Raw genomic sequence first — 18,354 nt, forward strand, 5'->3', positions numbered from 1 at the left:
AACCAGTGATGGAGGCTATCGATACATGCACACGCGTGCGCACGCGCGCACACACGCGCGCACACACACACACACACGAATGTAATGATTTTTTTTAAAGAAGCAGTTGAGGCATACTGTTTGCTCGGTCTTAAAGATACGATCTGCTTGGTGATGGAGAGATGGAGTCCTGGATAGTTTGGGAAGTCTCTGTGCATAGAAGAATTAAAAATTGTCCAGTCAGTAGGGGTCATTCCCATAGGTTTCTCAGATGTACTGTTTTGCAACAATCCTTGCCCTGCTCTAGTATATTGCTCTGACTTTGCCTACACCTTGACACTTCACCTTTAAATATGCCAACCTAGAGCCGGGCGGTGGTGGAGCACGCCTTTAACCTCAGCACTTGGGAGGCAGAGGCAGGTGGATCTCTGTGAGTTCAAGACCAGCCTGGTCTACAAGAGCTAGTTCCAGGACAGGCTCCAAAACCACAGAGAAACCCTGTCTCGAAAAAGCAAAAAAAAAAAAAAAAAAAAAAAAAATGCCAACCTACCTTCTCCCATATGCCCAAAACACTCTTCTCACTCCCCAAACCAAACTTTTGTTCAATCCTGGGACCTAATACCTGGTTACTCACCATGTTCCTCCTCCCTTCAAATAATTCTTAAGATCAAGCTGTCATTGCGGATCTGGCTACTGTGATACAAATGTGTATTTGTGTATTCCATTTTCTATGTGGCCTTTTGAGTTGGTTTCTTTCATTTAGCTTAGCTTTTTGGGGGAGAGCTGGAGATTAAACTCAGGACCTTGTGCATGCTAGGAAGTACTCAGTGGAGTGTGCCTGCTGTCTTAGCATAGTGTTTTTAGGTTCCCCTGAGCTATAGACTATGACAATCCATAGTTCCCTTTCTTTTTATTTTATTTATTGTATTTGTATGTGGGGGTACACACCTGCCATGGAACCCGTGTGGCAGTTAGAGGACCCCTTGTGGGAGTTGGTTCTCTGCATCTACCATGTGGGACCCAGGAATCAGCTCAAATCATCAATGTTTGTTTGCGCTTAGGCAGCAGCCTGCCTCTGCTGCGGAAGCTGCTAGTCATCCCTGCGGCAGCAGCCTGCCTCTGCTGCGGACGTCATCACCTGTTGCCAGGTGTCTTCCCACATGAGCTATGTAACATGTGCACCGTTGCCAGGCATAGCTCTCTCTCTCTTTCTTGCCTCTGTTCTTCCTCTTGACTTTTCCCTGTTTTCTCTGTTTTTCTGTCTGCCTACCTGCCTGCTTCCCTCGTGTCTCCATTCCAACACAGCTTTAACTCTTTCATTCGTCCCCTTCTCCTCCCCCAACAAACCTCTTTCACTAACTCTGTTGCTCGTGATATGTTTGCTTAGTGGCATAATTGGTCAGGGCCTTCCGAGAGGTACCCATCTTGGCTTTCTTTCTTTTTTTTTTCTTTCTTTTCTTTTTTTTTTTTTTTTTTTTGGTTTTTTGAGACAGGATTTCTCTGTAGCTTTGGAGCCTGTCCTGGAACTAGCTCTTGTAGACCAGGCTGGTCTCGAACTCACAGAGATCCGCCTGCCTCTGCCTCCCTAGTGCTGGGATTAAAGGCGTGCGCCACCATCGCCCGGCCTTTTTTCTTTCTCTTTACTTTTCTTTTTAATATTTATTTATTATGTATACAATATTCTGTCTGTGTGTGTGCCTGCAGGCCAGAAGAGGGCACCAGACCTCATTATAGATGGTTGTGAGACACCATGTGGTTGCTGGGAATTGAACTTAGGACCTTTGGAAGAGCAGGCGGTGCTCTTAACCACTGAGCCATCTCTCCAGCCCTTTTTTTGGTTTTTTTGAGACAGGGTTTCTCTGTGACTTTGGAGCTTGTCCTGGAACTAGCTCTGTAGACCAGGCTGGCCTCGAACTCACAAAGATCTGCCTGCCTCTGCCTCCTGAGTGCTGGGATTAAAGGCGTGCACCACCACTGCCTGTTTTTTTTTTTTTTTTAACACTTACAGGAGTGTCTTTACTCGCTGAGCCACCTCCCTGGCCCCTCTCATGTATAAACTAGCCTGTGTGCATGCAGTGGACTGTACTTCTGACCATGAGCTGGCAGAGAGTGACTGCAGGTGTCTTCCTCAGGGCCTCCATCTCACTTTTCTGATTGTCTCACATTGAACCAGGAGCTCACCGAGTCTGCTAGACTGGCTGGCCAGGAAGGGCCTTCAGCTTTCTGTACTCAGCTGCCAGTGTCTGGCCTTGGATTCTGGCTCAGTTTGGGAGTCTGCCAAGGGGCTGCAGCTACACGGCCATCGGGGCTTCAAGGCTGCCCACAGAATGGGAAGTCTGTTCTCCAGAGATGGGAGAGAAGGGCTCAGCCTCCGCCTGTACTTTATCACGGGCCTGCTAAGAGTGCTGGAAATTTCTAGCTATCTTTCTTGGTTTGTTAGTTTCAAACAAGGTCTTTGTCATGTAGCCCAGGTTGGCCTGGAACTCCTAAGTCTGCTGCCTCTGCCTGCCCAGTGCTGGGACTAGCGCACTCAGCTTCCTGCGGTCTTGGGGTTGCTGCTTTGATCGTCAGTTTGGTTCTGAAGCAGCTATTTCTGATATAGTTTGTCTGTTAACATCAGAACTCTGGGGCTGGGGTGGAGAGTGACTTGGGAGGTCAGGTGTCTGCTGCACAAACACAAGGACCTGCATTCAGATCCCCAACACTGCTGGGCATGGCAGTGTACGTTTGTAACCCCAGTCCTGGGGAGGCCAAGACTGGTGGATCCCTAGAGCTCACTGGTAACACCGAAGCCAAATCCGTGAGCTTCAGGTTCAGTGAGAGACCCTGAGAACTCAGAAGAGAAGGTGAAGAGATTGAGGAAAACACCTAGTATCAATCTCTGGCGTCTACAGGCACTCAGCACACATGTGTACTCTCTCTCTCTCTCTCTCTCTCTCTCTGTCTCTCTCTCTCACACACACACACACACACACACACACACACACACACACCACTGAAAAGGAAGGGGGCTGGGGAGTGTCTTGTGCAGGAGCACTTGCCTGGTGTTCTGACTTCTTTTCCTGTTGTTGTGACTAAGCATCCTGACAAGGACAGCAGGGAGGAAGGATTTATTCCAGCTCAAGTTCAGGACCCTCCTCATCATGGCAGGCAGGTCAAGGCAGCAGGGCTTGAGGCAGCTGGTCAGCTGTACCCATGATCAGGAGAATGGAGAGAGACAATGTTTGCTGCTGCTTACTTAGCCCCACCCCACTTTTGAGACAGGTTCTCACTGTATCTAACTGAGCTGAAATTCTCTGTGTAGTCTAGGCTGGCCCCCAACTCCCAGGGAAGTGCCTGTCTCTGCCTACAGGAGGGTTGGGAGTAAAGGCATAGCCTCTTTCTCCATTTATCCAGTCTAGGATCCCAGGGATTGGGTACCACCCACATTGGGCGGGTCTCCCCCTCCCCAGTTAATAAAGTCAAGATGATGCCCACAAGTATTGCTGGAGGCCCGACTCTCGGGTGATTCTAGATTCCATCAGTTCGTCAGCTACCACTAATCATGGCGCCTAGCATGCACAAAGCCTTGGGGTCCTGCTCCAGTACTGAAAAAATAAAAGGAATTACACAGAAATAAAAAGGAACGGGGCTGTGGAAATGACTCCGTTGGCAGATCCAGTGACAACTGTGGACTGGCATCCAGTTCTCAGCACCCACATTCAAACTGGGAGTGAGATCAACTTCTCCATACATGTGCGGGCACGCACACAAAGCGAATAAACAAAGCACCCCCTAACAAAGTCACCGCAGCATGCTGAGCCAATGGAACAACCTGGCAGTGAAAGGAGCTTGTCGAGCGTGGCTGCCTGAGTTTGAGTCCTGGCACGCGCAAGATGGAAGAGGAGAACCAACTCTGTTGTTTGCTGACCTTCACACAGGCATCTTGATTCCAAGTCTCTCTCTCTCTCTCTCTCTCTCTCTCTCTCTCTCTCTCTCTCTAAAAATAAGGAAAGAGTATATAACAACACAGGTGAATCTCAATGGCGTTATAATAAATGTTAAAACCTGGCTTAAAGGCTGTGCATGGGGTAAAAGAGAAAAAACAGTTGAGGAATGACCAAAATGATCTTTAACAAAGATGTTTTTTTCACTGTTGGGGATAGAAACCAGGGCTTGGTACATACTAGGCATGTAGTCTCCTGCTAAACCACACCTCCAGAACCTCACTCGGAGAGGGGGGATGAGGGTGGGGGGGGTGGGTTTCCAGGCAGGTGCTCTATTGCTGACCCCACTTGCACCCCCTCACTGGGGGTTCCAAACAGGCGCTCTATTGCTGACCCCACCCGCACTCCTCACTGGGGGTTCCAGGCAAGTGCAGTACCATGGAGCTGCATCCTCAGCCCTAAGGTTTCCTTCAACACAGTTCATTTTTCTTTGGCAGGCACAATGCCTCTCTGGCTCATTTGCATAGACTGCTTGCTATTCCAAGCACAGCTCCCTTCCACCTAAGAACGCGCTTTGTACTGACTCAGCCATTGCTTTTCTGAAACCGGGTATCACGTAGCTCAGGTTAGCCACAAATTCACTGTGTAGCTCAGGCTGCCCTTAACGTCCTGATCCTGACCTGGGGTTACAGGCATGTGTTGTTATATGCAGCTGCATTATTTTTGTGTGATGGTGACTCCACGATCAAAACAATCTTTTCAAACCCCCAAAACCATGTTACAAAATAGGGAGACATTTTTATGTATACAAATGAAAACCCAAAAAGTGAATTTGTTGCCCTTTAAAATGCCTGTCTAGGGTTTTTTGAAGAAAAACACTGGGACACAAGGAGTTAAGAGAAAAGTCCATGGGTCTGTGGGGTGGTGGGAATGGCTTCCTGGACTTTCGCCAAGCCATGCTCCCCCCACCTTCAAGCCTTTCTTTTTCCCCCTTCATCACCCTCCATTCAGTAGCTGCAGCCTGCAGGAGAGACAAGGGGAGTTTTGTAGAAGACAGAAATAAATAAATAATGGCCTGCCCTAGGTCGCCACGGCAACCGTGACATCACCCTGGACCCACATGGCCGGCACCATGGGTGGCTTGCCTGGAGTTAAAGGCAGAGGAGAGGATAGGGTGGCTCCTGGTGACAGGTGCAGGACCTCTTCCCCGCAGAGGGTGATAAGCTTGCCCACCTGTGGGTCTCTCTATCAGCTGTCTACCCACCTTCAGACCAGCTGGTGGCAGCATCAATTGTCACTGCTTCTTGGGGGTTTTGACAGAGCTAATGAATGCACCTTCTGCACCAGGGGCCGGCGTCCTCTGTCTGCAAGAATGGAGTAGCTGACACTCAGGACTTGGGCACACAGTTATTCTTGCACAGTTCTTGGAGCGCTGACTTCCAGGATTGAGGTGTGGGCAGGCTTGTTCTTTCTAGTTCTAAGATCTCCTCTTCTAGGTTCTGGGACCTTTTGGTGACTAGGAGACGTGTTATTCCCATCTCGGCCTCTGTGACAGGAGGCCATCGCTTCCCTGCAGCTGTCTTATATGACATCCTTTTCTATATTATTTTTGGCCCTCTGAAAAATTTTATTGGTGGTATTAGGGCTTGAACTTAGGATCTTGCATATGCTGAGCCATGCTCCTTCCCCTTATACCCCTCTCTGGGGGATGCTAGACAGGTGCTCTACCATTGAGTCACATCCCAGCCCCTCACTGAGGGATTCTAGGCAGGTGCTCTACCACTGAGCCACACCCCAGCCCCTCACTGGGGGATTCTAGGCAGGGGCTCTACCACTGAGCCACATCCCAGCCCCTCACTGGGGGATTCTAGGCAGGGGCTCTACCACTGAACCACACCCCAGGCTCTTACTGGGGATTCTAGGCAGGTGCTCTACCATTGAGCCACACTCCAGTCCCTCACTGGGGGATTTTAGGCAGGGGCTCTACCACTGAGTCACACCCCAGCCCCTCCCTGGGGGAGTCTAGATAGCAGCTCTACCACTGAACCACATTTCCAATCCTGTTTGTGCTTTTAGTTAGGACCCCACTAAGTTGCCCAGAGCTAACCTCAGCCTCACTTTATGTCACCAGCAGCTCTCAAACTTGTGACCCTCCTATCTCAGCTTCCTAAGTAGCTTGGATTATAATAGGCCTGCACCATCAGCATTGGATGCATGTCTGGTTTTCTTTTTTTCTTCTTAATTTAAATTAATTTTTTACGTGTATGAGTGTTTTGTCTGCATGTGTATGTCTCAGATCCCCTGGATCTGGAATTATAGACAGCTGTGAGCTGTCACATGGGTACTAGGAATTGAACTCGAGTCCTTTGGAAGAACAGCCAGTGCTCTTCACTGCTGAGCTAACTCTCCAGCCCCCGCCTGTCTGGCTTGCAATCTGCCCCTGCCACGGCACCCAGATCCTGGCATGGGAAACACTGGGAGTTGGTTGTTACGGCCCAGAAGCCCTGGGACTTTCAGCCTGGCATCTTAGTTTTCTCACCTGTCTGCTGAGCTCAGCGCTGCCCTGTCCATGTGACAGTGGGATTGCATGAGCAGGACTGTGTAGTTGGGGTGGATCCTATGGAAGAAGGGTGATCAGAGCAGCGGGTCACGGGAGCCGACATGGTGTCTGGAGTCATCGAGGTGTCGTCATAAATCAGACACAGGAGCATCAGAACCGGCAACCTCCCTCAGCCTTCATCCCTGACTTGCCACACCAGCATTCCAGAAGCTAGAATACAGAAGGCAGCCAATGAATGCTCTGTGGACTATAGTAGCAGAGACCAGGCTCACAGAAAGTCCCCCATTGAAAGCTCCAGCGTATTTACCAGCATGAATCCAGTATACAAAAATGCTCAATAAATGGTCCCTGACATGGAGACAGCGTAGAGAGGGCGCTCCACAAATCTCCATCTACTGTATTGGGAGAGTGCCGGCATACAGAAGATACAAAATCAATGTTCCAGGGACCTTACCTTGATCTAGCAGGTACTCGGGACACCTCAAAGACTCATGATGCTCAGAGGTCTTTGTTCTGAGCTCTCCATTTGGGGGAATGCATAGTTGTCATTGAGGTCGTGTGTGTGTGTGAACATGCATGGGGACCCCAAAGGAGGATCCTGGGTAGTTTTCTCTATCGGTCTCTACTTTGTTACCTCGAGACAGGGTGTATATAACGGTGTATGTAACGGCAGGGAGATGTCAGGATCTGTCTGTATGTCTCCCCCTCTGCCCCAGTGCTGGCGTTATAGGAGTTACAACCACACCCAGCCTTTTTACGTGAGTGCTTGGGATTCAAACTCAGCAAACACATTTCCGCGCCCTGAGCATTTCCTCAGCCTGTGTAACTGGGATCTTGGGGGGAGTGATCTTGATGTCTTTGGGTGGCATCTGCCTCCCCCTGGTGGACGATGCTGGGCAAAGCTCCAGGGGAAACTTGAGAACCGGTGTGCAGAGAACACTGCATAGCTTGCTGCTTCTGTTTTTCGGGCGGAGAGCCAGGCATGCACAGGTGTTTCTTCCTGGCCCCACTGACTCTCAGGCGTCAACCAGGCTAACTGAAGTGCCCCCGACTCTCACATCACGGTAGAGCCAGGCTCAGAAGCCAGCTGGGCTGGGACCAAGTTTTTTTGCCACCTGGTGATGTCACGTCTCTGCTCCAAACTGTGCTGTGTGAGACTAAGGGGAGGCAAAGACATTTTGAAGATTTCACACACCAACACACAAGAAATGTTTGTTATTTTAAAAGGTTTATTTATTTATGAGACTGGGTCTCAATATGTAGCCCTGGCTGACCTGGGACACCCTGTGTAGACCAGGCTGGCCCTGAAGTCACAGAGATTTACCTACTTCTTACTCTTAAGAGCTGGGATTAAAGGCATGCAGCACACAAATGTTTATTAGTGTGTGTGTGTGTGTGTGTGTGTGTGTGTGTGTGTAGTGTGTGTACCGCAGGTATCCAACGAGGCCAAAGAGGCTAAGAGGGCATCAGATCTCCTGGAACTGGAGTTCCAGGGGTTGTAGACTACATGATGTGGGGTTCTGGGATCTGAATTCGGGTCCTCTGTGAGAGCAGTATGAGCTCTTAACCCCTAACCCATCTATAGCTCCAGGAGTTCTTGTTCTTTTTTTTTTTAATATTTATTTATTTATTATGTATACAATATTCTGTCTGTGTGCATGTCTGCAGGCCAGAAGAGGGAACCAGACCTCTTTACATATGGTTGTGAGCCACCATGTGGTTGCCGGGAATTGAACTCAGGACCCTTGGAAGAGCAGGCAGTGCTCTTAACCACTGAGCCATCTCTCCAGCCCGAGTTCTTGTTCTTAAGGGAAATTTAAGTCTGAGAATATGGCTCAGTTGGTAGAGTGCTTCCACGGTTTGTGTGACGTTCTGCATTCCATCCCTAGTGCCGCAAGAGCCTGGCGCCGTGGTGCACATCTGTAATCCCATCACTCAGAATCCTCCTGCCTCTACCCCCCCCCCGCATGTGAGACTTATACACGTGCACCGATTGCATCAGTTTTTGAGGTGCTGGGGGTGGTACTAAGAGCTTTGCACATGCTAGGAAAGTACTCAACCAACTGAGTTGTATCCCCATCCCCAGTAAAGAAACATTACATTTAGGATCAGACATGAAAAAGTTGGCAGTAGAAGATGTTTATTACCTAGGGCTGAGGAGATGGCTCACTAGGTAAAGCACCTGCTGCACAAGCATGAGGACCTGAGATCAAATCCTGGAACTTATGTAAAATGCAGGTTCAGGCAATGACAGAACTTGCAGTGGGAAGTTGGCATATGGCTGAGATAGGCAGACTCTGAGGCTCACCGGCCAGCCAGCTCTAAAATGGTGAGCTCTGAGTCCAGTGAGTGACCCTGTCTGGAAAAAATGGGGAGGGGTACAATTGAGGCAGACACTCGATGTTGGTTACTGGCTTGTGTGTACCAATACAAAAGTAAGCACCACACAAACACATACATGTAATCAAAAACTGTGAATACTCAGAAAAGGAGACAGAAGGAAGGAGAGAGAAGGAGGAAAGTTGCATGGGTGAGAATCTGGAGTCTGGCTTCCTCATCCAGTCTTTCTGAAACTCTTTCTGCCTCTCATTGCAGGTTTATGAATGACCGAGTCCCAGCGCACAAGAGGTACCAGCCCACAGAGTATGAACATGCAGCCAACTGTGCCACCCACGCTGTGAGTTGACTTATGGGGTACTGACATGGGGACCCTTCAGGGTAGGGGTGAAGAAGGCACTCTTCTCAATCTATTGTGTATATTATCTGTGTATATACGTAGGTGAGTGCAGGTGCTCACAGAGGCCAGCAGAGGGCGTCAGATCCCCTAGGGCTGGAGTTCGGCAAGTGTGAGCTACTCAGTGTGGGTGCTGGGGCTGAACTTGGGTTCTCTAAAAGAGCTCGGAAAGCTGTACGTAATCGTTCAGCACTTTAGTCTCAGCGCTCTGGAGGCTGAGGCAGGAGGATCTCTGTGAGTTCAAGGCCAGCCTCTGCGTAGCAAGCTCCAGGACAGCCATGATGCAGGTGTGGAGAGCCTAGGACAATTTCAGGTGCCAGTTCCCACCTCCCACTTTGTTTGAAACAGTCTCTGTTGGACAGGTGTAGGCCAGGCTAGCTGACCTGTGGGTTTCTGGGAACTCTGTCATCTGACTGTAGAAATGCTGGGATTGTGTAGAAATGCCAGGAATACAGACGTGTGGTACCATGTGACCCAAACCACAGGAACCCGGGTTTAGAGCAGCGAGGTGTTGAGGAGGAGGACCAGGAATGAAAAGATAAAGAGGATAGAATACTGAGATCCTCTCTCTCTCTCTCTCTCTCTCTCTCTCTTCTCCCAAGGCAGAGTTTCTCTGTGTAACAAGTCTGGCTTAGATCAGGCTGTCCTCAAACTCAGAGATCCCCTGCCTCTGCCTCTCGAGGTCTGGGATTAAAGATGTGCGCCACCACCATATCTTACATAGTATTTGCAGAAGGAAATGGGACAGAGTCAATAGAGACCTATCACAGAATGGGGCAAAGTCAGCAGGGAGCTGATCAAGCAATATTGCACAAATGAGACACAAGGTATCTCAAGTAGTCCCAGACTGAGCACACAGTGGCCTTGGGATGATAAGAACAGCCCTTTCCGTGGGGGAAGAGTTAGATTCCCAGGATCTGAAATTGCAGCTCCCCCAAGACACAGCGCCCGGCCATTACTGACTCTGCCAAGTATGTTCATGGTTTTAGACCGGGAACTATGTCTCCGTATATCAGCGCCTCAGGGAAGTCTGGCTTTGGCCTGGCTCCCGACAACCGCATCTGGCTTTATTTCGGTTCTCAGGATCAGAACTCCAGTCCTCACACTTGATGGAAAGGGCCTTACCATTGAGTCCCTCACCCCGTCCATGATGCACAAGTTTTAATTTGTAATCTTAATTTTATTTCTATGGGTGTTTTGCCCGATGTATGTCTGTTCCCGGTGTGCATGCGTGGTGTCCACAGAGGCCAGACGATGAGCTCTGACCCCCTAGAGCTGGAGCTACAGACAGCTGTGAACCACTATGTGGGTGCTGGGAATTGAACCTGGGTCCTCTGAAAAAACAGCCAGTGCTCTTAAGTACTAAGTTGTCTCTTCAGCCTCCAATAGATACAGTTTTTATGTCTTATGAATCAGTTAACATTTTTGAAAAATTAAAATAGACCCCGTTTCACTTCTTTAGTGGTGCTGTTAGCCCATGGGCTTGGTGGGCACCATCTTGGTATTGGGTAGCATGATCTGGAGAAAAGGAGGGAGTCAGTGCAGAGATCTTGGGGCTTGGTACTCCCTTGGCATTGTTCAAAAGTCTGAGCCTGGCCAGCGAAGAGGGCTCAGTTAAATGCTTTCTACACAAGCACAGGGACCTGAGTTCAGTTCCCAAGGCCTACGTGGTGGAAGAGAACTGCCTATCTCTGATCTCCAATAGTGCACTCTTGCACGTACTCATACATGCGTGCGCGCGCGCACACACACACACACACACACACACACACACACACACACTAAAATGTTTCAAACAAACAAGCAGAGTAAACAGTGCCTCAGGAAGGATGCCCGAGGTTGACCTTTGACCTTTACACACATGTGCAGGGAAGTGTAACTCAGCGCTGCATTAAGTCACGTAAAAAGCCTGCTATGCCCCACATCACACACTTCCCCCCTCCCACGCACAAAAGGGCTGGGCCTTGGATGTGGGGAAATGGCTCAGCAGCTGAGAACATTCGCTGCTCTCGCGGAGGATCTGAGTCTGTTTCACAGCACCCATTTCATGGGTGCCTCTTAAAATCATCTGGAGGTCCAGCTCCTGGGGATTCAGTGCCCTCTTCTGGCATCTACTGACTCCTGCACTCATGTGAATAACCCCCACCTCCACCCCATACAAATACCCAAACTTAAAATTTAAATGCCTCTTTAGGAAATATATCTATTTTTTTAAAAAGCCTGGCCCTGTTCTGTCTTCTCTCCCTCTAGTTCTGGATCATTCCCAGCATCCTCGGCAGCTCCAACCTCTACTTCCTGTCGGATGATGACTGGGAGACCATATCTGCTTGGATCTATGGCCTCGGCCTCTGCGGCCTCTTTGTGGTATCCACCATTTTTCACACCGTCTCCTGGAAGAAGAGCCATCTCAGGTACCCCCGTCCATCCCTCGGAAGGGCACATGGACACACACTGTAAACACGCATAGGCAGAGGCAAGCGAGTATTCACATCAATGGGTGTCAGGAGGTACCCCCCACATGCCCCACAATGGCAGGCAGCCCGGACAGCTGTTGCTCTGGTCCCTCACAGCTGGAGAGACTGAGGCTGGAGGGGGGTGTCTACAGGGTGGGGTGGGAATCTCAACTCTGCCTTGAGTCTCTCCCACTGGGGAAGGTAAGGCTGTCCCCACGTGTAACACCTGATTCTGTGTTACTCTTGGTACAGTTCGTGCGCCACTGTACCGTAGGCAAGCCTGGCCAGGGCCTGGATATTGAAAGAACACACACACACACACACACACACACACACACACACACACACACACCTGGGTCATTCAAAAGGAGAATAGCCGAAAGTCGTTTATTCAACCTTGGGGAAATCCTTGCACACCTAGCTGCTGCACAAGGAATTTCCCCCCAGGCAGGTGGGAAATTACCACACCCAAGATGGAGTAAACAATGCCCTACAGCTAATCACCAGGCGGGGCAGAGGGAGCACAGAAACAAACAGAATGTTTTAGCTGGCTGACCAGAAACTGTCCTCAAGATGAACCCCAGGAGCAGGGGTACACCCATGGGCCCTACACCCACACAGTGAGGTGGGTGCTCCCATGCTTCCCTGCCACACAGGGGCTATGACCTGCCTCCTTCTCTATCTGCCCTAGGATGGTAGAACACTGCCTGCACATGATCGACAGGATGGTCATTTACTTCTTCATCGCGGCCTCCTACGCTCCTTGGTGAGTGCCAGCACCCACCCCCACCCCACCCTGCTGGCTTCCTTTTTCCTGCTTGAATTTCTGCCTGCATTCCGGTGGGTAATTGGTGACCACACAGACAGAGGAGTAGGTGGGAAAGAAAACGTACTCGTCCTTTTTCTTGTGCCAAGAAATACCCACTTATTGCCAGCTTCTCGTGTATCCTTCAAGGGTTGCTGTAGGCAAAAAAGAGCAAGTGTGTACATCTGTGTATGCAAATGCTTATGTATACATTAGCATGTATTAACATATATTTACAGATATAAATAGATGTCAATGACTGTATAGATCTATAGACACACTTGCACATATATGCAGATATGTATGTGGTTTTTGGTTGTTTTTTAATCATTATTTTTTTTTCATGATGGGGGAAAGAAAGAGAGGTAGAGAGAAATGGTCTCAGGTTACCTAGGCTAGCCTTGAACTCCCTATGTAGCTGAAGCTGGCCTTGGAGTCCTGATCCTTCTGCATCTGTTGGACTCGAGTGTCTAAACACTGAGGAGGAGTCGCCCCCAGAGACCATCTCACACACCACAGCCGATGCAAAAGCATGAGGATTTTATTAATTCTGTCATGACAGGGTCCCCCAGCATTCGGGAAGCTGAGAGACCTTGAATAGCGGGTACAATCTACTTTAAAGGGGTCACAGAAGCAAGGGGGGTTGTTCTTTGACTATTCTGATTGGCTTATTCGAAAGGGCTATTACCAATAATTGACTGGAGAGCTGTTGCCAGATCAGATGAGGTAAGAGGTCATTTTGACCCCGTTTCCCAGGGGACCGAACCAAAGCATACGTATATGGGTAATTGTTCAGGAACTGAGTATGTGCGAGTGTAGCTGCTAGGTCCTTGGTTCCCAGGGGAGGAGGAGAAGCACTATGGCACAGAGGCTGAGAGGATTCAGAATTGTCAAAAATGGCTTCAGGATTGTCTTAAAGTCTTACACATCCACTTTTACAATGCTGAGATCACAAGTGTGTAACACGGTGCCTGGCTTTTATGTGTGTATGTGTATAGCAAATTACTTATTGCTAGGTGTGGTGGCACACACCTTTAGTCCCAGTACTTGGGAGGCAGAGGCAGGTGGGTCTCTGTGAGTTTGAAGTCAGCAGGGTTACATAGTGAGACCCTGTTTTTTTTTTTTAAATACTCATTTTAAGATATGTTTATCTTTTTTTCCCCTGTGATGCTGGGAATCAAATCAGTTCTCTGTCACAGAGAAACCCTGCCTCTCTATGTTTCATACCTGTATTGTACATTATAAAGTGTTTATTTAGACAAGTGTGTGGCATGTACTTGCTATGCCAGACTTTCGGAGGCCGAGGCAGAGTTTGAGGTCAGCCCTGGCTGTATAGTGAGCCCCTGTCTCGAAAACAAAATAAAACCCAAAGCATCTATTTATAGTTTTGCCTTCGGCCTGTTTCCCTTTTGTGTGCACACACGAGCGCGTGTGTGGTGTGCATGTGTCTGTGAGTGTTTCATGTGTGGATTCAGGCATCATCCCTGCCTTCATTCTTCACCTTGCTAGGAGGCGGGATCAGGAGCTTGGATGACCACACTTCTTCCACACAGAAAACAGAGAGCTACTGTGATGTGGGTGGAGCTTAGACTTTCTTTCACATGTGCTAAGTAAACATCTGTCTCCCACACCTCTGCTGAGATGGCGTCTTGCTATGTAGTGTTGGCAGGTCAGGAACGTCTGTAAACAGACACTACAGTCTCCTTGAGCTGGGGCTTCAGGACTAAGGATCTGGTGCCCTCTTCTGGCCTCCACTGGCATCTGCACTCACGTGCACCCCTCCACACTACCCCATATTAATTTAAACAATTTTTAAGAGTTTTCTCCTCTAAGGAATTCATCCCAGAGAGGAGTTGAAGGATCTGCACCACCAGCGTCTTACTGGCTTTTCTATGCCTCTTGGGAAGGGGCTCAGGTCTCTCTGCATCTACGTGGAATTCATCTTGGGTGCAGAGACTTTGATCTTGTTGCCTTGCCCCTACTTCAGACTGTGATAAGGGAGAAAGCATTTATTCCAGCTGGTGACTCAGGAGTACAGCTCTGCATGGCAGGAATTGGGGAAAACTGGTGGAACTCATACTGGAAGGGTTCCCCAACATCGGTGACCATAATTAAGGTCACCACGCACAGCCATCCCCAGAGGCCCTTCTAGGTGATTCTGAGAACTCAAGTTGACAGTTAGCACTAATCACCTCACTCACTATTCTTTTTAAAAATGTACTTTTATTTCATGTGCATTGGTGTTTTGCTTGTGTGACACACCTCACATGTCTGTTAGTGTGTTGGATCCTGGGAACTGAAGTCACAGACAGCTGTGAGCCACCATGTAGGTGCTGGGAAATGAACTCAGATCCTCTGGAAGAGTAGACAGTGCTCATAACTCCGGCCCTGCTATTCTTATTGTGTTTATAAAGATTTATTAGTTTTTTATTTTAAATTTTATAAACTTTATTATGAAAACTTGCAAAAATAAACCCACATGCCAAAATTGGCCATATCCTAAGTCTGCACATCTTGATGACGGTTAGAGTAGCCATCTTGCAATGGAGGCTGTGGTGCTTCCCTTTGGAGTTTGCACTTTCATTATCAAATATATTCTGATGCACGTATCCGTCACCCAAAACAAAAAGCCCACGACCGGGTCAGAACCAGAAAAGCTATAGATTCTCTCCTCTTTTCTAACCCATCACCTGCACTCAGCGCCTTCTCACCCCCGCCCCCCCCCCCCCGTCTTCAGCCCTGTTCTCTTTTCAACACGCTATGCTAGACCCACGTGTCCATTCATTTACAGACATACACATATGATTGTACAGGTGTTTACTTATTTTAAATTATGTGTCTGTGTGAGATACTGTGTGCATGTGTACCACATACTCATGGTTACTTGTGGAGGCCAGAAGAAAGTGCCAGGTCCCTTGGAACTGGAGTTATAGGTAGCTAATGTGGGTGCTGGGAACTGAGCCTGGGTTCCCTGCAAGAGCAACAAATCTCAGTGTCTCTGTCCCCCCTCCCCCCAACCTCTGAAGATGGGTCTCACTATGTAGCTCTGGATGGCTTGGAACTCACAATGCAGACCAGGCTGGATCCCATTTGTGTCTGCCTCCCCAGTGTTGGGACTAAAAGCGCATGCCACACATGCCTGGTCCAGCAAATAGTCGTAACTCTCCAAACTCCAGCTTGCTGTTCTTGACTGACCTCACACCCTCCCCCCGCATGTAGCTTCTGGGGATTCCCCATGTTTGTTTCATCTATCCTCCTATTTTTAAAATGACCATGAATAGGGCCTTTAAGATGACTTAGCCAGGAGCAGGGGCAGGCACAAGTCTTTAATTTCAGCGCCCAGAAGGCAGAGGCTGGTGGATCTCTGAGTTTGACGCTAGCCGGGTCTACCGAGTGAGTTCCAGGACAGCCAGGACTACACAGAAAGACCTTGTCTCAAACAAGCAAGCAAGCAAGCAAGCAAACAAACAAACAAAAACTAAAACCCAAAATAGAGGACTTAGCAGATTGAAAGAAAAGGTGCCTGCACACAGCCCTGACTTCTGTAGACAAACCTGAGTTCTCGCCCGGGAAGCCACATAGTAGAAGAGAACCAACCCTCAACCCTCTGACCTCCACACATACACTATGGCAAATAGGCACACATGCGCCTGCGCACACACACGCATACACACACATACACAAAGTAAATGTTAAAAAATTAAAAACCTACAGATGTACTCAAAATATACAAAATCACAAGAGTTGGGCATGGTGGTATGTATTAGGGTTCTTTAGAGAAACAGAACCAGTAGAAGTTATGTATATTATAAAAGGGGTGTACTCGTGTGTGTGTGTGTGTGTGTGTGTGTGTGTGTGGTGTGAACATGTGTACATACACTCATGTGAAGGACAGAGGTCTTGTGAAGGTTAGCCACCTTTCTTGTTTGAACTCCACTTTACTTTTTGAGACTGAGCCACAGGGACCCTCCTGTCCCCACCTCCCTGTCTCTGGGGATTATGGGTCCTCATGCTTGAGTGACTAGCATTTTGCTGGCTCAGTCTTCGCAGCTGTGAGGTTTGCTTTGGTCTGGGTCTTTTGTCACGTGTTTAACTGAGACTGGCCTGGAACTGGCAACTCTCCTTCCTCAGTCTCCTGACTGCTGGGATGACAGGCATGTGCCACGGTTCCAATTTTGACAATTCAGTTTGCACAGCATTCTGTCCCTCCGAGTGAGAGTCCTTGTCCTACCTGGGCAGCCATTGGGGACTGGGCGGCTCTGGGATCAGCTTCCTGTGATAGGCTGGCCATGGAGTGCTTGGCCTTGGTGGCCCCATCACGCTCTGCCCTTGGCTTTTTTTCTCCCAGGCTGAACCTCCGGGAGCTGGGCCCCTGGGCTTCCCACATGCGCTGGCTGGTCTGGATTATGGCCTCTGTTGGTACTATCTATGTCTTCTTCTTCCATGAACGGTAAGTCAGGGCTAGGGGATCTCAGTTTGAGGAGGTGCCCCTTAATTTTTCAGTACCACCTGCTCAGCAGCCTCAAGCAGGTGAAGCCCCAAGATGACCCCCAAAATGTGAGGACATGGCCTTGCCTGCATCCTAACTTGAGGAGCATGCTTGTATACCAGGCCCCATCCCTCAGAGGGACAGATCTAAAGCTGTGTGTGTGTGTGTGTATGTGTGTGTGTGTGTGTGTGTGTGTGTGTGTGTGCATGTAGGGGCCAGAGTTTAATGCTGGCCACTGAACCCTAGATCCTCCTGTCTCTCTCCACATCCAGAAATGAGGTTACAGATATGTGTGATCATGCCTGGCTTTTATGTTGGTGTGGGGCTCTGAACTCAGGTCCTCATGCTTGTGCAGAAAGCCCTTTATCAATGAAGTCATCTCCCCAGGCCTTGAGTGCTCCCCCCGCCACCCGCTCTGCAAATATCATAGTAGGTGTTAGGAAGAGGGCTCTATTGGTGAAGTTCCTGTTGTTCAAGCATGAAGTTCGGAATTCGATCCCCAGAACACACTTCAGTAGCTGGGCACAGTGATGTGCCCATCATTCCACTGCTGAAGAGGCAGAGACAGGAGGATCCCTGGGACTTGCTGCTCAGCCAGTGCTAGGTCCTGCCTGACATATTTGTCCACGCTTTGGGGGGAGAGTGTGGATTGAGAAAGAGACAAGAGACAGCAGATAGAGTCCGAGGGCATCCAGTGGATACTGTGGTTGGCCTCATGATTATTTCTCATAGCCCTTATTTACCCTGATCCGTAAAGGAGGCAGAAGGCAAAAGACTTCTTCACCAAGATACAAAGAACAAACAAAGTAATTACCTTTTGTTTTTGTTTTTTTTCGAGACAGGGTTTCCCTGTGAACAGCTCTAGATATCCTGGAACTAGCTCTTGTGGTCCAGGCTGGTCTCAAACTCACAGAGATTCTCTGCCTCTAGAGTGCTGGGATTAAAGGTGTGCGCTGCCTTCACACAACCTTGAAGGAGCTAGAACAGGTCTGAGCTCTCTGACCTTTAGTCAAGGTGGAGCAGAACCACTTCTGTGGGCTCCCATAAGCCAGCTTACTCTACTTGGCAAGGTCCACGTCAGTGAGAGACCCTTTCTTAAGGTGGAATGACCCTTGAGGCTACTCTCTGACTTCCATGCATATGTGCTCATGCTTCACACATATCTGCCCACACATGAGCACACACATCAAAACATTTTCAGTCATGTGTGTCTGTGTGCATGTGTATGTATGCATGTGTGTAGTTGCCCAAGGAGGCCAGAAGAGGGCATCAGATCCCCTAGAGCTGGAGTTGTAGGTGGTTGTGAGCTGCCCATTGTGGGTGCTGGGATTTGAACTATATGTGCTCTTAACTGCTAAGCCATCCATCAGCACACTATCCTATCCAGATTTGTTCTTATGACCTCATA

The 18,354-nt window shown here is 49.0% G+C and overlaps 1 protein-coding gene across 2 annotated transcripts in view; it reads left to right on the plus strand.

The window, feature by feature from the left end:
• The window catches only part of LOC121446150 (monocyte to macrophage differentiation factor 2), a 43,541-nt gene that overhangs the window by 19,433 nt on the left and 5,754 nt on the right, over positions 1-18,354 (plus strand). Inside the window, exons 2-5 of one of the 2 annotated variants that reach the window (XM_041648568.1) lie at positions 9,061-9,142; positions 11,450-11,610; positions 12,344-12,418; positions 16,806-16,907. In XM_041648568.1, coding sequence (XP_041504502.1) covers positions 9,061-9,142; positions 11,450-11,610; positions 12,344-12,418; positions 16,806-16,907 — 420 coding nt within the window. The remainder of the gene's footprint in view (positions 1-9,060; positions 9,143-11,449; positions 11,611-12,343; positions 12,419-16,805; positions 16,908-18,354) is intronic. The other variant, XM_041648569.1, reaches the window with a different exon arrangement.

Source organism: Microtus oregoni, unplaced genomic scaffold, assembly GCF_018167655.1.
Source record: "Microtus oregoni isolate MIOR12 unplaced genomic scaffold, Mior012 000003F_ref0000135, whole genome shotgun sequence".
NCBI lineage: Eukaryota > Metazoa > Chordata > Mammalia > Rodentia > Cricetidae > Microtus > Microtus oregoni.